This window comes from Oncorhynchus mykiss, chromosome 7 (genome assembly GCF_013265735.2).
Source record: "Oncorhynchus mykiss isolate Arlee chromosome 7, USDA_OmykA_1.1, whole genome shotgun sequence".
NCBI classification, from domain to species: Eukaryota; Metazoa; Chordata; class Actinopteri; order Salmoniformes; family Salmonidae; genus Oncorhynchus; species Oncorhynchus mykiss.
The window spans coordinates 47556359-47581019 of NC_048571.1; the positions used below are offsets into that span (position 1 = coordinate 47556359).

The window sequence follows — 24661 nt, forward strand, 5'->3', positions numbered from 1 at the left end:
TTGTTGTGAACTGGAACACGCTGTCATACACGTTGATCCAGAGCATCCACATCAAATCAAAATATATTGGTCACATACACATGGTTAGCAGATGTTAATGCGAGTGTAGCGCAATGCTTGTGCTTTTAGTTCCGACAGTGCAGTAATATCTAACAAGTAATCTAACAATTCCCCAACAACTACCTAATACACACAAATCTAAAGAGGTGAATGAGAATATAAATATAAATATATGGATGAGCGATGGCCGAGCTGTCCTTGATTATCTTTTTGGCCTTCCTGTGACATCTGGTGTTGTAGGTGTCATGGAGGGCAGGTAGTTTGCCACCGGTGATGTGTTGTGCAGACCGCACCACCCTCTGGAGAGCCTTGCGGTTGAGGGCGGTGCAGTTGCCGTACCAGGCGGTGATACAGCCCGACAGGATGCTCTCGATTGTGCATCTGTAAAAGTTTGTCAGGGTTTTGGATGACAAGCCAAATTTCTTCAGCCTCCTGAGGGTAAAGAGGCGGTGTTGCGCCTTCTTCACCACACTGTCTGGGTGGGTGGACCATTTCAGTTTGTCCGTGATATGTACGCCGAAGAACTTAAAACGTTGCACCTTCTCCACTGCTGTCCCTTCGATGTAAATAGGGGGGTGCTCCCTCTGCTGTTTCCTTTGTTTTGTTGACGTTGATTGAGAGGTTGTTTTCCTGACACCACACTCTGAGTGCCCTCACCTCCTCCCTGTAGGCTGTCTTGTCGTTGTTAGTAATCAAGCCCACTACTGTTGTGTCATCTGAAAACTTGATGATTGAGTTGGAGGCGTGCATGGCCACGCAGTCGTGGGTGAACAGGGAGTACATTAGGGGGCTGAGCACACACCCTTGTGGGGCCATAGTGTTGAGGGTCAGCAAAGTGAAGATGTTGTTTCCTACCTTCACCACCTGGGGTCGGCCCGTCAGAAACTACAGGACCCAATTGCACAGGGCGGGGTCGAGACCCAGGACCAGCCTGATGATGAGCTTGAAGGGTACTATGGTGTTGAATGCTGAGCTGTAGTCAATGAACAGCATTCTTACATAGGTATTCCTCTTGTCCAGATGGGATAGGGCAGTGTGCAGTTTGATGGCGATTGCATCATCTATTGACCTGTTGGGGGCAGTATGCAAACTGAAGTGGGTCTAGGGTGACCGGTAAGGTGAAGGTGATATGATCCTAGACTTGTCTCTCAAAGCACTTCATGATGACAGAAGTGAGTGCTGCGGGGTGGTAGTCATTTAGTTCTGTTATCTTTGCCTTCTTGGGTACAGGAACAATGGTGGCCATCTTGAAGCATGTGGGGACAGCAGACTGGGATAGGGAGCAATTTAATATGTCCGTAAATACACCTACCAGCTAACATCCCAAACAGGTCTGGCCATGGAAGAACTGGGACATTGTCAGCTTCCAGGAATTGTGTACAGATCCTTGCGACATGGTGCCGTGCATTATCATGCTGAGACAGGGATGAGGTCAGAGACCTGGCAGTGTGGTGCCAGGACAACAACCTCAATGTGAGCAAGACAAAGGAGCTGATCATGGACTACAGGAAAAGGCGGGCCAAACAGGCCCCCATTAACATTGACGGGGCTGTAGTGGAGCGGGTCGAGAACTTCAAGTTCCTTGGTGTCCACATCACCAACAAACTATCATGGTCCAAACAGACAAAGACAGTTGTGAAGAGGGCACGACAACACCTTTCCCCCTCAAGAGACTGAAAAGATTTGGCATGTGTCCCCTGATCCTCAAAATGTTCTACAGCGGGCCTCCCGGGTGGCGCAGTGGTTAAGGGCGCTGTACTGCAGCGCCAGCTGTGCCATCAGAGTCCCTGGGTTCGCGCCCAGGCTCTGTCGTAACCGGCCGCGACCGGGAGGTCCGCGGGGCGACGCACAATTGGCCTAGCGTCGTCCGGGTTAGGGAGGGATTGGTCGGTAGGGATCTCCTTGTCTCATCGCGCACCAGCGACTCCTGTGGCGGGCCGGCTGTTCTACAGCTGCACCATCGAGAGCATCCTGACCAGTCGCATCACCGTATGGCAACTGGCATTTGACCGTAAGGCGCTACAGAGGGTAGTGTGTACGGCCATCCAGGACCTATATACTAGGCGGTGTCAGAGGAAACCCCAAAAAATTGTCAGAGACTCCAGTCACCCAAGTCATAGACTGTTTTAAGTCTAGGGCCAAAAGGCTCCTTAACAGCTTCTACCCCCAAGCCATAACACTGCTGAACAATTAATAAAATGGCCACGGACTATTTACACCCCCCCACTCCATTTGTTTTGTACACTGCTGCTACTTGCTGTTTATTATCTATGCATTGTCACTTCACCCCTACCTCCATGTACAAATTACCTTGACAAACCTCTACCCCTGCACATTGACTCGGTACCGGTACCCCCTGTATATAGCCTCTTATTTTATTGCGTTACTTTTTATATATTTTTTTACTTGCTAAACATTTTCTTAACTCTTTCTTGAACTGCACTATTGGTTAAGGACTTGTAAGTAAGTATTTCACGGTAAGGTCTACACTTGTTGTATTCGGCACTTGTGACAAATAAAGTTTGATTTGAAACATGAGGTGATGGCGGCGGATGAATGGCACGACAATGGGCATCAGGATCTTGTCACGATTCTCTGTGCATTCAAATTGCCATAGATAAAATGCAATTGTAGATGTTGTCCGTAGCATATGCCTGCCCATACCATAACCCCACCGCACCATGGGGCACTCTGTTTCCAACATTGACATCAGAAAACGGCTCACCCACAAGACGCCATACACGTGGTCTGTGGATGTGAGGCCGGTTGGATGCCCAGCCAAATACTCTAAAACAATGTTGTTGGAGGCTTATGGTAGAGAAATTAACATTCAATTGCACATTTTAGTGTGGCCTTTTATTGTCCCCAGCACAAGGTGCACCTGTGTAATGATCATGCTGTTGAATCAGTTTCTTGATATGCCACACCTGTCAGGTGGATGGATTATATTGGCAAAGGAGAAATGTCACTAACAGGGATGTAAACAAAATTGAGAGAAAGAAGCTCTTTGTGCATATGGAACATTTCTGTGATCTTTTGTTTCAGCTCATATAGCCTTGTTTATATTTTTCTTCAGTATAGTTTTGGCAGGCACTGCCAATTTCTCTCTAGGCTAGCTACTGTAGCTAAATCATGAATAGACGTAATAATATTTATCCAGAGCTATCCAGAGCTTAACAACAAAGCCATGCACTGGGATAATTTTTATTTCAAGACTTACAAATCTTTTTGTAGGCTACAAGGGTTGGGTTTAGACAGGCATCCTAATTCTAATCTTTTTAAGTAATTGATCATTTGACGAATCAGATCTGCGCTGGAAAAACTCTGATGTGAAAAGATCTGATTTTACTGGTCAAAAGACCAATTAGTGGATAAGATCATCATTGGGCTGCCTGTCTAAATGCAGCCAAAGATACCACAACTTTCCCATTTGGCACACAATAGTGGAGTTAGTTCAGGAGATTTTGGAGGCTGATTTTGGAAGATTTTGAAGGGACTCCAAGTCACCCCAGTGGTTCCATGACCTCCAACACAACAGTGTGAGGTCCGGTCATCACCAACCTGGTGACCTGGCGGTAATCCAGGTGAAGAACGCTCCGCCCATTCACCTGGCACACAAACTGACGCACCTAGGCATTAGAAGTAGAAGTACAGGAGAATGTCATGATAAACACATACGTATATTACTGTGTGTGTGTAACTATTTTTTTGCATGTGTTTGTGTTACCTTAACCCCTGCAGCAGCAGCAGGGCTTCCAGGATCGACTGCCTGGACGTAAACTGGAGCCACACCTCTGATCACAAAGCCCCAGCCCACTGCATCTCCCATCACCTGAGATGCAAAACACTTGTATGAGGGGGCTAAAACATATTTACTTCCCCAATAGAGACAAGACTAGAAAGAGGAAGGACATACAGTATATTGGCCTTATAGCTCACCGTCAACACTCTCTTGATGAAGGGTGCACCAGGGGACAGTAGCTCCTCACATGTTACATTCCTCTTAAGCACTGTCAAAACCAATGTAGAGTTTTCTTTTCGGTGTTTAAATACATGATTTTATCAATAGCATTGCTAAACCATGTTGCCCTCTGGGAGACTTGGCAGGTCAGAAAAAGTAGGCGCTCTTGCTCAATATTAACTATTTTTAAATGTTGTTATACTTTTCGGTTAAAACATTATGTTTTGCCCTTAATGGCCTTCATCAGAGACTAACTGCTTAGGGAGACTACATCTTTGTAAGCCTGAACAGAACTAATTATGTCAAAAAAGAACAGAGGGACGATCTGACCTGATTTTGGATTGCATCTCACCACTGGGGCAGAGGAGAGTGTGGCAGGGGGTAAATATCCACTAGCATGTAGCTGCAGAGAGTTCAAATTGGCCTGATGCACATTGGGTATCATCTTCAATGGTTTATTGGGCTGCACTGCTATGAGAGGTCAGACATAAATGCATGCATGTATGCATAAACAGCTCATCCACTGTGTCACAACAGTATAGGCAACCTTGGAAGAAATGTGCATATGAAGTATTTTAGAGCTCTTGCTTTGTTTTTATGTTTGCATTTACCAGATTGAAAACCACTGCTTTCCTCTTGTGGGGGGATCTTGGGCAGGACAAAGGGGCTGTCGGCATGGTTGTCCTCCAGTGCATGCACTGATGCACCTTCCTTTTTGTCTCGATCAGTTTCATTCAAGAGCTCAGACAGGTGGCGCCGGCGGCGAAAATTGATGCAGAACTGATACAGTAATCTACTGTCAAAGAAGTCATACTTCTTTGACACTAATGGGAATTGGGAAGAGGAGAGAGGAAAAGCATCGTACTAATTTTCTGATAGAAGTAATTTGAGTAGGCGATCAACTGCGAGAGGCTATGGAAACAGTATTACCTCCAATGTTATCAGCCAAAGGTTAAAAGGTAACATAACTCACCATGCTGAATGATGCCATGCTCTAGCAAAGCACGGCAGAACTCCAAACCCTGGCGCCTACTCTCCGTCTCTCCATTCTGTAACAACCAGTCCATCAACTGGCAGCCAGGGATGGAGCGCTGGTATGCAATACCCTGCTCCTCCCTTAGTTGCAGAATGGAGTCTCTGCCTGTTATTAGACTGCAAAAAACAGACACACAAATCAGGTCACATCCATTTTGCACTCCAGAGACAGAATGAATGGAACAATTACACACAAACTTGTGTATACAGTTGGTAAAGTTTCAAGTTTCAGTCCATAATCACCATAACTAGCACATACTGAGAACATAATACAGATGATGTGGTTACCCTAAGATGGGTTTGACCTCAGCAAGGACACTTGTTCCTAACAGATAGAGACCCCCAGGCTGAACGAAGTAGTTCTTACTGCTCATACAATCGTTGTCCTCGGATGAAGATCTTCACCTCGGTGTTAAATGGAAATGTGCCATCATCCTTACGGAAACGGTACAGCAATTTTGCATCCTTGAATATAGGGTGCTTGTCACAAACTAAAGAGATCAGAGTGGAAGAGAGACAAAGGAAACGTCCTGAGAGTGTCTTCATATTGCCCTACTTTATGGTTCAGCATTTTGGATCTCCCATATCAATTATCAATGTTAGTATATTGGCAAAGCTCTTATGCTCTTGTGAGAAACTGCATTATAGGAGTTGGATATGCACTTTGTCCTGTGACAGGGCTATAAGCTCTTGGAAAAGCTACTATGCATTTTATATCCCCCGAGGAATGTTATTGTGGTGCCCTACCATGGTGCACAATGTCATGGTCCATCAGGTGTTGCATGAGGCAGACCGCTGTGGCCTGATCGGGAGCTTCCTTGTTGCTGATCAACCAGTCTGTAAGCTCTTTGGCTACAAAGCAGTTGGGGTAAGTGCGCAGATGGTACCGTCGATCCTTGATCAGTTTGCCATCATGCAGCCTCAACCTTGCAGTGAGGTAAAATGTTGAATAAAGCAGCTATAACTACTATAAGTAGACAAGGGCACATTAAGAAATATATTCAATCATGAATTGAATCAGTTTCAGTTGACATCTCTATATGATATATTGTATCCCTTATAATTAAATGTTTACATTAAATTGGAAGGTCAGCTGAAGGAAATATGCAAACAACTATATCTGGAAGGAGCTTGTCGGATCTCCACACAGTACGTTTCAACAGGTAGCATAACCATAAAGAAAGCCAATCTCTCTCTCTCTCTCTCTCTCTCTCTCTCTCTCTCTCTCTCTCTCTCTCTCTCTCTCTCTCTCTCTCTCTCTCTCTCTCTCTCTCTCTCTCTCTCTCTCTCTCTCTCTCTCTCTCTCTCTCTCTCTCTCTCTCTCTCACACACACACTTTCTCTCTCATACCTCAGTTGTTCTCCAGCAATCATAACTTTAGCCTTGTGCAGTCTGGCCATTGATTTTCTGTTTATGCTGCTTCCCATTTTCTCCATGTTCCTTTACTGTCACTGGTCTGAAAAAAACTACTCGTTTCATTAGAAGCCTGTATGTTTACCAAATAACCAGTGCCCAGCAGCACCCTCTGACCATGTTGGATAGATGTTATGTATAAACACACACACACACAAACCGAGGGAGAGAAGGCTACAAGAAAGTACAATATGTGATGTGCTGAGAAAATCACAAGCCACCATTATCATACTTACTTGGTATAGGCTACTGTGCATGCTCTTTACATTCTTTTGGCAAGGTCACTATAAAAAAGCCAACATTCACATTTTGTTTTAATTTAAAAAGAGCGGGGTAGCTATCAGACAACTAGTTTTCATTCACAGTTCAGTACACACTGAGGGGCAAGAATTAAGTTTTACCTAATATCACCTCAAGGGGTCAGCATAGATCCATGAATAGAACATTTGGTTGCCCATTCTCAGGAGAAACCCCATAGAAATACAGTTATTTAGAATGAACCTATAGCTCTATGATCAAGCCCTTGTGCTTGTCATATAATGTAAGGAGAAATCAAATAATAACACATGCAAGTGGAATATAAACACTTATTTTCAATGGGCTACTCATGGACTAGAGATAGGATAGGCTATTTGTTTTTATGGGTGGTGGTGCATTATTCAAAAAGCACAACAGCTCTATTAGAATTCTTAAATGTCTTTTTGCAGAATGAACTTCCCCTTAAATATAAGCACCGTTGTCCAAATATAACCGTGACGCTTTTATGTTATTCATATGGAAAGTCATATGGTAATTTAGGGCGACAAAATGTTTATTTACTAGCCCTATTGACTACAATATATATATATATATATATACAATATATATCCCTGGACATATAGCCTACAGAATTAACATAGGCTATTTAATCCTCAGATGCTTTGCATTCCAGCATCAGTTCCTAAATGGTCTTTCAAAATAAACACTTTTAATACATCAATTGGCGAGGGAAAGTGTGAAGGAAAGAGAAACGTATGCACAATTTAAATAAAGAAGTAGGCCACAGTAGCCTAGAAAACGTGTACAATATGTCTGCAGGTCTATGTAAAAAAAAAATGTGGGCTACATTCTACATTCAACCTCTGCTGGATTGTCAAAACACATACATCAGCTATTATGCAAATTGCCCTTCTCGCCGTCTTTTTATTGGAGAGGAGCATGGAGGTGTAGTCTATATCGTGTGACATCATGCAACGGTTCTTTATGAAGAAAGTGCGCTCGCAAGCATAAACCAGTAGCGCTACACACATGCAGAGAGCTCTTGGCCCCGCCGTGGACTCTGAGCACTTTTCTTCTGTCCGATTAATAGTATGCGTTTCTAAACTTTTGAGTGAAGAGGACGGGTTTCTTTCCATTTTTGCGCACGCGTATTTTCACTGTAGATTTCATTTGACGGACTTACTGATTGTATAAAACGTCTTACCAATAGTGCAATTGTTGCAAAAGACTGCATGAGAGAATTGAGTTTTGTGACCCTTGGATGTGGCCAAGATAAATAGATCCAGAAAAGAATGACCGCCGAATCGCATACAAACCTGGGTCTGCCGAAAAACCCCTTGGGTTATGTCAGTGCGTTCGACTTGATGAAGTTCGATGTGAAGAAGGAGACAATGCAGGGGATCGACCGCTCATTCTTTGGTCCGTGCAGCGAGCTCCAGAGACCGGACTCAGTCTCCTCCACCCCGGTCAGCACCCCTTGCAGTTCGGTGCCCTCATCACCGAGTTATAATCCGGGTGAGCAGAGGAACCCTGATGATGATCTTTACTGGACGCCCAGTAGTGGAGGTTATTCTCAGCAAATGTATCCCAACACTTTTGGCCTGACACCTGAGGACGCAGTGGAGGCCCTCATCGGTACCACAGTCCACGGGCACCAACCCTCTCCACACGATCACCAACAGGCTCTCCAATCGGATTTCGAAGGGTACGGGGCGGCACATAACCTCAACGGTCATGCCCAGCAGTACCCTGGACTTAACCGTCAACCCGACGCCCTCTCGGGTCCCCCTGATATGCAAGATATGCACTGCCAAAATCAATATAACCACAACAAGCACGACCTCGACTACTCGGCTCAGCACTCACCCGACTCGCAGCTAAGTGCGCACCACCTCCATCAGCAGAATCGCCACGAAAGACGACTCAACGTGGAGAGCGGCTTCTCCGATGACCAGCTGGTGTCTATGTCAGTGAGGGAGCTCAATCGGCACTTGAGGGGTCTGACCAAGGACGACGTGATGCGTCTGAAGCAGAAGCGCCGAACCCTGAAAAACCGCGGTTATGCACAATCCTGCCGCTACAAACGTGTTCAGCTGAAGCACGTTCTGGAGCATGAGAAGACCAGCCTCGTCACACAGGTGGAGCAGTTAAAGAACGAGCTCAACCGGCTGGCACGCGAGAGGGACGCATATAAACTCAAATGCGAGAAATTGACTGGTTCTAATGGTTACCATGAAACTGGGTCTACCAGTGACAATCCTTCCTCGCCCGAGTATTTTATGTGAGTTTATTCTTTGTAACAGCCACAAAATCTATTTTACTGATTTTTTTTTATTGATATGCTTATTTGTTTTAACAATATTAATGATTTCATACTAGTTCTTGATGCAAACCTATCATCTAATTCAGCTTTTAAAGTTATTACGATAATAAGTCAGATTTGTAATATTAATCTATAATCAATCATGCATGCTGGACATGTATGGAACTGTCTATTTAGTAGGCCTAAACTTGGCTGTTGTAGGCTACTTTGCCACACACACATCTTCATGAACATACTTGAAATAGTTCCTCTTACTTTTGTTAAATTGAATAACCAGTCTGATTTATGAAATGACATTACATACGAGAATTTGAATATTAATTTTGTCTTCATGTATTCTACTAGGCCGACTCTCAATCTTGTCTTACATTGATTCATCCACCGAAACACTTGGAAATGGTTTTACTTATTTGTGTTCAGATCTTCACTCAAGTGCTTTTCTGTGATAATTCTATTCTAACAAATATAATGCATACATGGTTGATGATGATGTATCTATCTCATTGTGCTGGACATCCTTTTACTCACATTGCATTTTGAGGACCTGGTTCTGCTGGCCAGATGTGGCTTAAAATTGTGTTGTTTTTCTTTCACAGACACTTTTGTTAATTGTTCAAGAAAAAGAGCTAGATTTTTAACAAATATTATTGATTTATTATTGCCTGCAAATGACCATCATTTTTTTGTTACCTATCCAGCCATGTTGAAATCATTTGTCATCTGCTTTAGATCAATAAAGCCATTAATACTTCTTTGTGTTAGTCTGTTGAGTAATTGTTGGATCCACTTATAAACATTTTTCTGGCTCATTTATGTATCCTTTCATTGATTACATGACTAGATCATGGAAGCCAGTGGCTTTAGAGTTCGTAAAATGTTCTTTCTCCAGAATATATGTTTTTTAGAGACAAAGGTTTGCTTTATGTGGCCATGTTGTTTTAACACTTAGCAGTACACTTATTATTTTACTTATGTCTGTATAAAGGAGAAGTGTAGTGCGACAGGCAGACAAAATGTAAAGGAACCAAGTCATCTTGCTTACTTTTAATTAGGCTTATTGATGTGGAAAGAAGGACAGTCATTACAACAAGAAGGAGCTCCATAAAACACAATTCAAAGCTGTGACAAATGTGTTTTATAAAAAAGGTTATTGAGTGATTGATTGATTAAAACGAATGTCTCTCCATTTACACTCCTTTCACCATACCATAACGTCTAGGATTCATTCCGTCTGAGAAAACAAGTGTGAACTTTGCACTTGGAGCATACGCATTGTATATCAGGCTCCAAGAAAGCTGTGGAAGCATGGCTATATAGTGAAAATATAAAATTGTATTTATTTATGTTTCACACACAGTCAACTGACTTGATATTTAAAAAAATTATACAAAACTTAGGCCTAATAATAAACACTTTTGCATACAAATGCACTAATTTGGCTTGGGACAAATTAAAGTGGAGTGTCTCTTTTTTCTGTATGCTGACCTTTGACCTTCATTGATGGTTGCTTCCTGAGGGACCACTGGATGTGAAGACTCTGAAGACTCACTGGCTGGGCCTGTGTGGTGGAGATAATGCCCATTTCAGAAAATATGTGGTATATTACCTGTAACATGTGTATATGACCCACCTTCAAACAGGGTCTTGTTTACCACTTTCTTGCAGGTATACATACCCCTTTTATACATATCAGTGGGTAACTGGCAAAATGGGAGGGGTGGGGGGAGTTGTTAAACCATGGTGGCTGTTTGCAGTTCAAATTAGGGAGGTGTTAAACAATGGAAGTGTTAATGAATTTACAGTGGTTTCGGAAAGTATTCAGACCCCTTGACTTTTCCACAATTTTTTACATTACAGCCTTATTCTAAAATATATATTTAAAAAAAAATGATCAGCAACCTACACATAATACCCCATAATGACAAAGCAAAAACAGGTTTTTAGATTTTTTTGCAAATGTAGAAAATTTAAAAACAGAAAAAATATTCACATAATTATTCAGACCCTTTGCTAGGAGACTGGAAATTGAGCTCAGGTGCATCCTGTTTGCATTGATCATCCTTGATATGTTTCTACAACTTGATTGGAGTCCACTTGTGGTAAATTCAATTGATTGGACATGATTTGGAAAGGCACAGACCTGTCTATATAAGGTCCCACAATTGACAGTTCATGTTAGAGCAAAAACCAAACCATGAGGTCAAAATAATTGTCCGTAGAGCGTTGAGACTGGATTGTGTCGAAGCACAGATCAGGGGAAGGGTACCAAAAGAATTCTGCAGCATTTAAAAATATATATTTGATTTATTTCACCTTTATTTAACTAGATAGGCCAGTTCAGAACAAATTCTAATTTACAACGGCGTTCTGGCCAAGATAAAGCAAAGCAGTGCGACAAAAAACAACACAGAGTTAACACATAGGATAAACAAAAGTACAGTCAATAACACAATAGAAAAATCTGTATATAGTGTGTGCAAATGAAGTAAGAAGATAAGTCAATAAATAGGCCATAGTAGCGAAGTAATTACAATTTAGCAACACTGAAGTGATAGATGTGCAGATGATGATGTGCAAGTAGAAATATTGGTGTGCAAAAGAGCAAAAAAGTAAATAAAAACAATATGGGGATGAGGTAGGTAGTTGGGTGGGTTATTTACAGATGGGCTATGTACAGCTGCAGTGATCGGTAAGCTGCTCAGATAGCTGATGCATAAAGTTAGTGAGGGAGATATGTCTCCAACTTCAGCGATATTTGCAATTTGTTCCAGTCATTGGCAGCAGAGAACTGGAAGGAAAGGCGGCCAAAGTGGGTGTTGGCTTTGGGGATGACCAGTGAGATCTACCTGACCGTGTGCTACGGGTGGGTGTTGTTATGGTGACCAATGAGCTGAGATAAGGCGGAGCTTTACCTAGCAAAGACTTATAGATTACTTAAATTTTTTGGAAAGCTGAGTTCAATTTCACTAGCCACACCCAGGCCTGATTACTGCCAGACCTGCTGAATCAAGAAATCACTTAAATAGAACCTGTCTGACAAAATGAAGTAGGCCAAAAGATCTCAAAAAGCAAGACATCATGCCGCGATCCAAAGAGTAGCCGGCCTACCAAAATTACCCCAAGAGCGCAGCGACGACTCATCCAATAGGTCACAAAAAAACCCACAACAACATCTAAAGAACTGCAGGCCTCACTTTCCGCAGTTAAGGTCAGTGTTCATGACTCAACCATAAGAAAGAGACTGGGCAAAAATGGCATCCATGGCAGAGTTCCAAGGCGAAAACCACTGCTGACCAAAAAGAACATAAAGGCTCGTCTCACTTTTGGCAATAAACATCTTGATGATCCCCAAGACTTTTGGGAAAATATTCTGTGGATTGACGAGACAAGGGTTGAACTTTTTGGAAGGTGTACGTCACGTTACATCTGGCATAAAAGTAACACAGCATTTCAGAAAAAGAACATCATACCATTTGTCAAATATGATGGTGGTAGTGTGATGGTCTGGGGCTGCTTTGCTGCTTCAGGACCTGGACGACTTGCTGTGATTGATGGAACCATGAATTCTGCTCTCTACCAAAAAATTCTGAAGGAGAATGTCCGGCCATCAGTTCGTGACCTCAAGCTGAAGCGCACTTGGGTTCTGCATCAGGACAATGATCCAAAACACACCAGCAAGTCCACCTCTGCATGGCTTAAAAAAACCAAAATGAAGGTTTTGGAGTGGCCCAGTCAAAGTCCGGACTTGAATCCGATTGAGATGCTGTGGTGTGACCTTAAAATGGCGGTTCATGCTCGAAAACCCTCCAATGTGGCTGAATTAAAACAATTCTGCAAAGAAGAGTGGGCCAAAATTCCTCCACAGTGATGTGAAAGACTCATTGCCAGTTATCGCAAACGCTTGATTGCAGTTGTTGCTGCTGAGGGTGGCACAACCAGTTATTAGGTTTAGGGCGCAATTACTTTTTCACATAGGGCCATGAAGGGTCGGATATCGGGTCGGATATCTTTTTTCCCTTAATAAATAAAATCTTCACTTAAAAACTGCATTTTGTATTTACCTGGATTTTCTTTGTGTAATATTTACATTTGTTTGATGATCTGAAACATTTAAGTGTGACAAATGTGCAACAAAAATAAGAAATCAGGAAGGGGGCAAATACTTTTTCACAGCACTGTAGGTATTTGTAGTTGTCCACATATTCTAAGTCAGAACCGTCCAGAGTAGTGATGCTAGTTGGGCGGGCGGGTGCGGGCAGCGATCGGTTGAAGAGCATGCATTTAGTTTTACTAGAGTTTAAGAGCAGTTGGAGGCCACGGAAGGAATGTTGTATGGCACTGAAGCTCATTTGGAGGTTTGTTAACACAGTGTCCAAAGAAGGGCCAGATGTATACAGAATGGTGTCGTCTGCGTAGAGGTGGATCAAGGAAACACCCACAGCAAGAGCGACATCCTTTATATTAGCAAAGAAAAGAGTCGGCCCGAGAATTGAACCCTGTGGTACCCCCATAGAGACTGCCAGAGGTCCAGACAACAGGCACTCCGATTTGACACACTGAACTTTATCTGAGAAGTAGTTGGTAAACCAGGCAAGGCAGTCATTTGAGAAACCAAGGCTGTTGAGTCTGCCGATAAGAATGTGGTGATTGACAGAGTCGAAAGCCTTGACCAGGTCGATGAAGACGGCTGCACAATACAGTCTTTTATCAATGGCAGTTATGATATCGTTTAGTACCTTGAGCGTGGCTGAGGTGCACCCGTGACCAGCTCGGAAACCAGATTGCACAGTGGAGAAGGGATGGTGGGATTCGAAATGGTCAGTGATCTGTTTGTTAACTTGGCTTTCGAAGACTTTAGAAAGGCAGGGCAGGATGGATGTAGGTCTGTAACAGTTTGGTTCTAGAGTGTCTCCCTCTTTGAAGAGGGGGATGACCGCAGCAGCTTTACAGTCTTTGGGAATCTTGGACGATGCGAAAGAGAGGTTGAACAGACTAGTTATAGGAGTTGCAACAATGGCGGTGTATAATTTTAGAAAGAAAGGGTCCAGATTGTCTAGCCCAGCTGATTTGTACAGGTCACGGTTTTGCAGCTCTTTCAGAACATCTGCTATCTGGATTTGGGTGAAGGAGAAGCTGGGGATGCTTAGGCAAGTAGCTGTGGGGGGTGCAGAGCTGTTGGCCAGGGTTGGGGTAGCCAGGAGGAAAGCATGGCCAGCTGTAGAGAAATGCTTATTGAAATTCTCGATTATCATGGATTTATCGGTGGTGACAGTGTTTCCTAGCCTCAGTGCAGTGGGCAGCTGGGAGGAGGTGCTCTTATTCTCCATGGACTTTACAGCGTCCCAGAACTTTTTGGAGTTAGAGCTACAGGATGCAAATGTCTGTTTGAAAAAGCTAGCCTTTGCGTTCCTAACTGATTGTGTATATTGGTTCCTGACTTCCCTGAAAAGGTGCATATCGCGGGGACTATTTGATGCTATTGCAGTATGCCACAGAATGTTTTTGTGCTGGTCGTGGGTAGTCAGGTCTGGAGTGAAGCAAGGGCTATATCTGTTCTTAGTTCTACATTTTTTGAAAGTGGCATGCTTATTTAAGAGGGTGGGGAAATTACTTTTAAAGACCAACCAGGCATCCTCAACTGACTAGATGAGGTCAATATCCTTCCAGGCCTTAGAAAGGCCTGCTCGCAGAAGAGTTTTTGGGAGCGTTTTTGACAGTATTGAGGGGTGGTCGTTTGAAGGTCCCCAAGAACACAGTGGCCTCCATCATTTTTAAATGGAAGAAGTTTGAAACCACCAAGACTCTTCCTAAGCTGGCCGCACGGCCAAACTGAGAAATCGGGGGAGAAGGGCCTTGGTCAGGGAGGTGACCAAGAACCCGATTGTCACTCTGACAGAGCTCTAGAGTTCCTCTGTGGAGATGGGAGTACCTTCCAAAAGGACAACCATCTCTGCAGCATGCTACCAATCAGGCCTTTATGGTAGAGTGTTCAGACGGAAGCCACTCCTCAGTAAAAGGCACATGAAGCCCGCTTGGAGTTTGCCAAAAGACACCTAAAGACTCTCAGACCATGAGAAAAAGATTGACCTCTTTGGCCTGAATGCCAAGCGTCACGTCTGGAGGAAACCTGACAAAATCCCTACGGTGAAGCATGGTTGTGGCAGAATCATACTGTGGGGATGTTTTTCAGCGGCAGGGACTGGGAGACTAGTCTGAAACAAGGCAAAGATGAATGGCAGAGAGATACTTGATGAAAACCTGCTCCAGAGCTCTCAGGACCTCAGACTGGGCGTTCTTTGTCACCTCTCTGACAAAGGCCATTCTCCCCCTGATTGCTCAGTTAAGAATGATGGAGGCCACTTTTTTCTTGGGGACCTTCAATGCTGCAGAAATGCTTTGGTACCCTTCCCCTGATCTGTGCCTCGACACAATCCTGTCTCGGAGCTCTACAGACAATTCTTTCGACCTCATAGCTTTTGTTTTTTGCTCTGACATGCGCTGTCAACTGTGGGACCTTATATAGACAGCTGTGTGCCTTTCAAATCATGTCCAATCAATTGAATTTACAGCAGGTGTGCTTCAATTAAGTTGTATAAACTTCTCAAGGATGATCAATGGAAACCGGATGTACCTGAGCTTAATTTCGAGTCTCATAGCAAAGGGATTGAATACTTAAGTAAATAAGTAGTAAAAAATTCAAACATTTCTAAAACCTGTTTTCGCTTTGTCATTATGGGCTATTGTGTATAGATTGATGAGGGGAAAATATTATTTCCTCAATTTTAGAATAAGACTGTAACGTAACAAAATGTGTCAAGGGGTCTGAATACTTTATGTATGTTAATGGATTTACATTTAATTTAAATTGTGGACTATCGTCCTACTTTATATCAAGTGTTGTTAAAACATGTATTTATGTTGTGGTCACAAACTGTAAGCAAGTGTACTGTTATATGACTGCTTAATTACACATTATATACACATTTGTTGGTGTGACTGCACATTGATTATAATGTGTGTTTTTATTTTTTACATCCATTACAATTGCAAACCAACTTAAATTGATCGTATTAAACCTTCCCTCAATGTTGATCACACTAGTTTTATTGTAAATCTCTGAAATTGGGCAAGTTGCAAAGATATTTAACATTTGTAAGTACTACGTAACAATGTGTACCCATACTGTACCAGCCAAAGTATTTAACATTTATCCTAAATAGGCTTGTATCATTTTTGCTAAACTTTGTAATAAAAAATGTGTAGTTGTTTTTGGTAAGATATTTACATTTACTCACTGAGAGCTGTTTAGTAAACACAATAAAACAGCATCCATGAGAGATTTTCAATAGATTGAATGTTGAATAAAAGTGTTGTGTTCTTTTTTCCTTTAACTTTTTTTCTCAAGATTTCCGATGAGCAGGTGTTGTACGAATGGCTTTAACCTTTAACCTGGCTGACTGTTTCTCCTCCACTCATACAGTATATGACCTCGGAGTGTTGACCTTACCCTCTGTGCAGTGTGTGAACTGCCTCAGAAACAGAGCACAGGTGCAAAAGCACTTTCCCACTGAAAACAGTAGGCAGATTCCCGGAAGGTCATTCCACTGCCCAGGGTGAGGATCAAGTGGTCTGTTTGTAGTGTCTTCTGCTTGTCGTCACCAATGTGATACACAGGAGCAGAAAGATGTGAATCAGGCATGGACCTGCTCCCAAGATCTGAATATGTAACAATCCTTTGATTTCCATCTATTTACTGTAATAACCAGCGCAATTACAGTGGATTTGTGTGTGTATGCATGTGAGCTTATATATCTGCCTGCATGTGACAGTCACTGTGTTTAGTATGAAGTAGATTGTTGAAAGAGAGGAGACAGCGGTTTGCGCTCCTGTAACACAGCTTGCAGGACACCATTCTAAAAGCCATTAGCCAGCTCTTTTTCATTGCATGTGATAGGCTAGTGTGCCTGATGTGGAAGCCAAGCACTTCCCCCTCCTCGCTCGGTCGCTGCCACCAACACCCCCACCCCACACCCACCGCCTCAGGCTGATTACTGAGTCAGCAGGATGAAAGGTGTCTGCTTCTCTGTGGCGTCAGCGAGAGAGAGTTGAAGAGAGACGGAGAGAATGGTGGAGAGAGAAAAAAGACTAGAGATGGAGAGGAGATAAATGGTTTACAAACACAACATATGGATGGAAAGAACTAGAGAAACAGATGTATTGAGAGAAAGAGTGTTTGAGGGAGAAAAATATAAAGAGAGGAGGAGGGCAAGCATCATCAGCCACCTTTACTCCTTTCAAATTCACAAACAGTTGACCTTCAGTTGACCTACCAGCAGGTCATCACAGTAGAGTAGACCATTTTAAAGTGTTATCAGTTATTACTGCTGGTTTAGTTATAGTTGTAATGTAATACATCGAAAGGGACTGATTCACTTTAAATTCTATTGCTCAATAAAAATGTGTAAACACAGGTGACATGATTTTAGGGTACTGTTCTTGTTTGTAGTGAAGGTAATTGTGTGATGGGGGATGGGGCAGGCAAATGGAGTCCTGCTCTTGGAGCTTTGTGCTGATTTGCCGAGGCCTGGCTGCTCCACAGACAGTGGGCACAGACATAGGAATGTTAGGGATGTGCGCCATTGTGTGGGGAGAGGCAGTGTTACCAATGAACACAGCCAGGGCGTCAGTAAGGGAGGGGTGCGGGGCAAAAGGGGCCTTTTCTACTCAAACCTCAAGCCAATCCACCATCCTCACAGTCATACTGTAACGGTTTTCTAGGTGAGAAGGAGAGTCGGACCAAAATGCGGCGTGTCTATTGCGATCCATGTTTAATGAAGAAACACACTAAACACAAACACTACCAAAACAATAAACGTAACGAAAACCGAAACAGCCTATACTTGTGTAAACTAACACAGAACAAGGACATCAGGACACTAAGGACAATCACCCACAAAACCCAACAGGCTACCTAAATATGGTTCCCAATCAGAGAGAATGACGAACACCTGCCTCTGATTGAGAACCATATCAGGCCAAACATAGAACTAGACAAACTAGACATGTAACATAGAATGCCCACCCAGCTCACACCCTGACCAACCAAAACATAGAAACATACAAAGCAAACTATGGTCAGGGTGTGACAGTACCCCCCCCCCCCCCAAGGTGCGGACTCCGGCCGCAAAACCTGAACCTATAGGGGAGGGTCTGGGTGGGCATCTGTCCGCGGTGGCGGCTCTGGTGCTGGACGTGGCCCCCACTTCACCGTAGTCCTAGTCCCCCACCTTCTCCGCTTCCGTGGCCTCCTCACCATGGCAACTCTTCTCAATGGACAGAGGGGCGGCAGCTCGGGACAGAGGGGCGGCAGCTCGGGACAGAGGGGCGGCAGCTCGGGACAGAGGGGCGGCAGCTCGGGACAGAGGGGCGGCAGCTCGGGACAGAGGGGCGGCAGCTCGGGACAGAGGGGCGGCAGCTCGGGACAGAGGGGCGGCAGCTCGGGACAGAGGGGCGGCAGCTCGGGACAGAGGGGCGGCTGCTCGGGACAGAGGGGCGGCTGCTCGGGACAGAGGGGCGGCTGCTCGGGACAGAGGGGCGGCAGCTCGGGACAGAGGGGCGGCAGCTCGGGACAGAGGGGCGGCTGCTCGGGACAGAGGGGCGGCTGCTCGGGACAGAGGGGCGGCTGCTCGGGACAGAGGGGCGGCTGCTCGGGACAGAGGGGCGGCTGCTCGGGACAGAGGGGCGGAAGCTCTGCACAGAGGGGCGGCTGCTCCTGGCTGACTGGCAGATCTGGAAGAGTCTGGTTGACTGGCAGATCTGGAAGAGTCTGGCTGACTGGCAGATCTAGAAGAGTCTGGCTGACTGGCAGATCTAGAAGAGTCTGGCTGACTGGCAGATCTAGAAGAGTCTGGCTGACTGGCAGATCTGGAAGAGTCTGGCAGATCTGGAAGAGTCTGGCTGACTGGCAGTTCTGGCTGCTCCATGCTGACTGGCTGCTCTGGCTGCTCCATGCTGACTGGCTGCTCTGGCTGCTCCATGCTGACTGGCTGCTCTGGCTGCTCCATGCTGACTGGCTGCTCCATGCTGACTGGCAGCTCTGGCTGCTCCATGCTGACTGGCTGCTCTGGCTGCTCCATGCTGACTGGCTGCTCTGGCTGCTCCATGCTGACTGGCTGCTCTGGCTGCTCCATGCTGACTGGCGGCCTTGGCGGCTCCTTGCGGCCTTGGCGGCTCCTTGCAGACTGGCAGCTCTGGCTACTCCATGCAGACTGGCAGCTCCTTGCAGACTGGCAGCTCTGGCGGCTCCCTGCAGACTGGCAGCTCTGGCGGAATCCTGCAGACTGGCAGCTCTGGCGGAATCCTGTAGACTGGCAGCTCTGGCGGCTCCTTGCAGACTGGCAGCATCCTGCAGACTGGCAGCTGTGGCGGCTCCTTGCAGACTGGCAGCTCCTTGCAGACTGACAGCTCCTTGCAGACTGACAGCTCCTTGCAGACTGACAGCTCCTTGCAGACTGACAGCTCCTTGCAGACTGACAGTTCTGAACAGGCGGGAGACTCCGGCAGCGCTGTAGAGGAGGAAGGCTCTGGCAGCGCTAGATAGGCGGGAGACTCCGGCAGCGCTGAAGAGGAGGAAGGCTCTGGCAGCGCTGGACAGGCGAGACGCACTGTAGGCCTGATGCGTGGTGCTGGCACTGGTGGTACTAGGCCGAGAACACGCACAGGAAGCCTGGTGCGGGGAGCTGCTACCGGAGGGCTGGGGTGTGGAGGTGGTACTGGAAAGACCGGACCGTGCAGGCGCACTGGAGCTCTTGAGCGCCGAGCCTGCCCAACCTTACCCGGTTGAATGGTCCCGGTCGCCCTGCCAGTGCGGCGAATGCAGGCGAACCGGAGACACCGTGCGCAAGGCTGGTGCCATGTAAGCCGGCCCAAGGAGACGCACTGGGGACCAGATGCGTAGAGCCGGCTTCATGGCACTTGGCTCGACGCTCACTCTAGCCCGGCTGATAGGAGGAGCTGGAATGTACCGCACCGGGCTATGCACCTGCACTGGAGACACCGTGCGCACCACAGCATAACACGGTGCCTGCCCAGTCTCTCTAGCCCCCCGGTAAGCACAGGGAGTTTGCCCAGGTCTCCTACCTGGCGTAGCCATTCTCCCCGTTAGCCCCCCTACCAATACATTTTTGGGGCTGACTCTCGGGCTACCGTCCGCGCCGCCATGCTTGCTTCGCCAACTCCATCCGCGCACTGCTCCATCGAATCCCAGGCGGGCTCCGGCACTCTCCCTGGGTCGACCGCCCACCTGTCTATCTCCTCCCAAGAAGTATAGTCCATACTCTTGTAGTCCAAACCGTACTCCCATGTCCAATCCTCTTTTCTCTGCTGTTGCTGCCTTTGTTGCTTCTCCTGCGGCTCCTGCCTGTTGACACGCTGCTTGGTCCTGTTGTGGTGGGTGATTCTGTAACGGTTTTCTAGGTGAGAAGGAGAGTCGGACCAAAATGCGGCGTGTCTATTGCGATCCATGTTTAATGAAGAAACACACTAAACACAAACACTACCAAAACAATAAACGTAACGAAAACCGAAACAGCCTATACTTGTGTAAACTAACACAGAACAAGGACATCAGGACACTAAGGACAATCACCCACAAAACCCAACAGGCTACCTAAATATGGTTCCCAATCAGAGACAATGATGAACACCTGCCTCTGATTGAAAACCATATCAGGCCAAACATAGAACTAGACAAACTAGACATGTAACATAGAATGCCCACCCAGCTCACACCCTGACCAACCAAAACATAGAAACATACAAAAAAAAACTAAGGTCAGGGTGTGACACATACCCATCCTTAACAGAAGTAGGATCTTAATTTGTAGTGAATTTGGGTTTTAAAAAGGCTTCTGAAGTTTGTGATGTCTATGTTGAAATTTCAGACTTGATTTCCCCTTACAAAAAACGTATTAACCCCTACAAAAATGTCCATTAAATATAATCCACATAAAATAATTCACATTTCCTGATGCTGCAGGATTATTTTCCTGCTGTAGCAAATGGATCAAATTAAGATCATACATCAGTAGCTAACCCCATACAACAGCAAGGCCAGGGGTATAATATTTGTCACAGCAAATGCCTCTCCTGCCAACAGTTACTGTAAAAGTATGATTTTTCATAATTCACCTGCTTGCTGAGGAAATTTCCATGATAATACCATCCACTGACCAGACATTTGACGTCTACAGCAGCAGGACATTACCAGTCAGAGCCAGTTATTTCCAACTTAACTATTGTTATTGTGCAATGGATGACCTGTCTATCTGTGGCTTCACGTGAACAGCACAGCAAAGAGTGGAATAGAGGATGGGATGGGGGGGGGGGCTTCCTCTTTCACTTCCTATATGAGGGTCCAGTCAAGTGACTCTTTGAGAGAGTGGGTTGTGTGGTGCAGGAAAATGCAGCTCGGGCAGCGGTGGTTTCCGCTCAGGATGTCCAGTCCTATCTGTGCAGAGTTGTGCCAATCTGAATCATGCACAGATTACACATGGACACACACAAACATGTTCACAAACATGCACATTAGGATCATTATTGAAAGTACTGTATGAATCCTAAATGTATTAGTCAAGTCTCTCAAGTCATAAGTGACACTGTTTTGTCTTGTGTTTTTATCTAATCCCTTGGGTCTACAATAAAATGCACGTCTTCAAGCCAAGATGGCCACATCTTGAAGGGTTGTATTGTAATTATGATGGCACTACCGTAAATGACCCAGTTTATCACATGACAGCTTCAGCAGAGGAGACTCGTGATCCAGATTAATGTGTAGCTCCAGTGCTATAATAAAGGTGGCAAGCTATCTCGTTTGATGTAATAGAGCACCAGGAGACAGTCCTGTCTTCTGCGTGTTTACAGGCGTGAGTCACTGAGCATCTGATAAGGATCCCCCCTGATAAAGCAGCAATCACGTTTCTCTGAGTACTTCTGATAGGGATGAGACAATTACTGACCCTGGACTTTGGAGACAGAGCAAAGGTAACGCTCTGCATATAGTAATTCACAGTTTAAAGGCCCTCAACTGTAACAAGAATTCAATGGAGTTTATGTATATTGTTTGAATATTAGCTCAAAATCTAGACATGAGCACAATGTAACGGTTAAATCGATTGTACAATTCAGAGACCTAAAATCACCTAGTGTCCAATTCCCACCCTTGTTCTTCTGAAGCTCTTGACAGTTCTTACAGTAAACAGTTCTTTCTCCTTTTTTTCTCTTTCTTTTCATAGTGGTGACATAGCAGTTTATTGGCCGAGAGGGGAACATGGAAGTTAATTCATGTAGTGCTTAATAAACAGAGAGCAGCAGCAGTAAGCTGGAGGTCAAAGATTGAAGCTGGTCATGTGAGAGAGACAACAGGGAAAAGAGAGAGAGTAGAGTTGAAGGAGAGAAGAGAAACGAGCAGGAGTTCCTCTCTCCTTCACTCTCATTTCCCTGCTAGGATTTCCTGCTCTGTTTTATGGGGGTCACGCAGCTGGCAGGCGCCCTCCTGTTTCAGTCCGTAACGATGACAGTCGTCCATTAGTGCCCCGTAGAAACATGAGCCACGGAGGTTAACTCAGGCTCTTCCCCCCCTGACTGCCTCTTCCCTTTTCACAGCCTCTGGCCCTTGGCACTGGTTCAGTATCTGGATGGCAAGGGCAGAGTTGGAGCTCTCAGTAATGTTAGCAAAGCAGTGACGATTAAGGGTCATTCCCCATTCAGACGCCAGTCTGCACCCTGTTGAGTTCAACACAAACTTCAAAGCTAGTCTCAAACTGTGTGGCTGTATGCACTGCTGTTTAGTATTTGAAGTAATGAGACTTGCATCCTGAAGTCACTGAGGAGTTTGTTTATTGGTAAATAGGATGTTGTTGTAAAGCTAAAGAGCTGTTTCCTCAAGGTTCAATAATAAAGTAGGACTCTGATTAAGATTAGGATGATGTGAGAATGAATAAGAAGGTAGAGTGTCACAACAAATGTTAGTATGTGTGACTGCCTGGCATATGTATGTGTGTGCATGCTCGCGCCGGTGCATGTCTGTTAGTGTGTTTGGAACAGGGATACATCCTTCTCTGCTGCTGGGGTTGGCTATCCTGGACGCTGGGTTACATTTCTTGTGTGTGAGTTGTTTATCCTAAATGTTACATTCACATATACGGTACATGAACACTAAGAAGCCTAGTCACAGGCGTTATTTGATTTGTATGACCAACCCCAGATTTAGGGAGGACTTCCTTTCAAGAGAAGATTGTGCAATTTACTTGATCACCATCTGCTACTTCTTGGAAGAAACAAAGGTGATATATATTTACTGTAAAATTACTCCTCTTATGATAAAGAGTGAATAAGAGTGAAAATAGAAGACAGTTAGCCATTCTGAAAACACAATTAGCCCCCTGCCCCATAAGGTCATTTAGTGAGTTACTATGCGTATCATTAACATGAGTATGGTCTAGCTAGATAAAGATCTTTTGGCAGTCGGGTTCTAAGATATACTAACTGGGAGTCGGGTGTGTCCTTCCAAGACATATGTGTCATACATCTCCCTCCATTTTTTATCAGAAGTTTGTGTTTCTCAGAAAAGCTAAAAAGACCTCAAGGCCACTCCTCCCTATGGTTTCTTCTCGACATCTTTCTGCTTCCTCTTTTTCTTCTTCCTACAGTCATAACAGTTGAACGGGTTGCTTTTCCCTTCACACACCCATTCTTTGATTCCAGACCCAGTTTTCTCACCGTTGTTAAAGCCTGGTTAAAACAACTAAAGCAACCAAAGACACAAACCAACTCTGTGCTGTAGTCTAGCTGCATGGAGAAGGGCTTTCATTGACACAGCATAGAGCCTATGAGAGTTCTACTTAACTAAGCCATCCTTTATACAGTACACTCATGTACAGTGCATTTGGAGCATTTGGAGTATTCAGACCCTTTTACTTTTTCCACATTTTGGTACGTTACAGCCTTGTACCCCTCCCGCCTCTCATTCATTGACACACAATACCCCATAATGACAAAGCAAAAACAGATTGAGAATTTTTTGCAAATTCATTAAAAATAAAAAACTGAAATATTGCATTTACACAAGTATTCAGACCCTTTACTCAGTACTTTGTTGAAACACCTTTGGCAGAGATTACAGCCTCGAGTCTTCTTTGGTATGAGGCTACAAGCTTGGCGCATCTGCATTTAGGGAGTTTCCAAATTCTTCTCTGCAGATCCTCTCAAGCTCTGTCAGGCTGGATGGGGAGCGTCGCTGCACAGCATCTCTACAGAAATGTTCGATCGGGTTCAAGTCCAGGCTCTGGCTGGGCCACTCAAGGACATTCAGAGACTAGTCCCGAAGCCACTCCTGGGTTGTCTTGGTTGTGTGCTTAGGGTCATTGTCCTGTTGGAAGGTCAACCTTTGACTCTCTGAGTCTGAGTTCCTGAGCGTTCTGGTGCAGGTTTTCATCAAGGATCTCTCTGTACTTTGCTCTGTTCATCTTTCCCTCGATCCTGACTAGTCTCCCAGACCTTACCATTGAGAAACATCCCCACAGCATGATGCTGCCACCACCATGCTTCACCGT

The 24661-nt window shown here is 45.0% G+C and overlaps 2 protein-coding genes across 4 annotated transcripts; one reads left to right on the plus strand and one right to left on the minus strand.

The window, feature by feature from the left end:
- Window positions 1-3209: 3209 nt before the first annotated feature.
- Window positions 3210-7597, minus strand: si:dkeyp-97e7.9 (DEP domain-containing mTOR-interacting protein). 3 transcript variants are annotated; one of them, XM_021609508.2, is made up of 9 exons: window positions 6407-7597; window positions 5804-5982; window positions 5424-5547; window positions 4995-5173; window positions 4633-4845; window positions 4352-4489; window positions 4000-4070; window positions 3788-3892; window positions 3210-3689 (listed from the first exon to the last, which is right to left on the minus strand). In XM_021609508.2, exons 1-9 carry the CDS (start codon window positions 6490-6492, stop codon window positions 3564-3566), a joined length of 1221 nt encoding a protein of 406 aa, XP_021465183.1. In that variant the 5' UTR covers window positions 6493-7597; the 3' UTR covers window positions 3210-3563. The 3 variants fall into 3 exon arrangements, with proteins under 3 accessions (XP_021465183.1, XP_021465182.1, XP_021465184.1); XM_021609507.2 differs by having other exon boundaries at window positions 4352-4492; XM_021609509.2 differs by lacking the exon at window positions 4352-4489.
- Window positions 7598-7705: 108 nt separating this feature from the next.
- LOC110527907 (transcription factor MafB) lies at window positions 7706-9801 on the plus strand. Its single transcript, XM_021609510.2, has one exon. It carries the CDS (start codon window positions 8020-8022, stop codon window positions 9010-9012), a length of 993 nt encoding a protein of 330 aa, XP_021465185.2. The 5' UTR covers window positions 7706-8019; the 3' UTR covers window positions 9013-9801.
- The last annotated feature ends 14860 nt before the right edge of the window (window positions 9802-24661 follow it).

Excerpts from the sequence above, each read along its gene's own strand:
- LOC110527907 (XM_021609510.2), top strand. The coding sequence starts at position 8,020 with ATGACCGCCGAATCGCATACAAACCTGGGTCTGCCGAAAAACCCCTTG.
- si:dkeyp-97e7.9 (XM_021609507.2), bottom strand. The coding sequence starts at position 6,492 with ATGGAGAAAATGGGAAGCAGCATAAACAGAAAATCAATGGCCAGACTG. Across the intron at positions 4,846-4,994 it reads GCATGGCATCATTCAGCATG|TGTCAAAGAAGTATGACTTC; the intron begins GTGAGTTATGTT and ends AATTCCCATTAG. Across the intron at positions 3,893-3,999 it reads TCATCAAGAGAGTGTTGACG|GTGATGGGAGATGCAGTGGG; the intron begins GTGAGCTATAAG and ends TTTGCATCTCAG.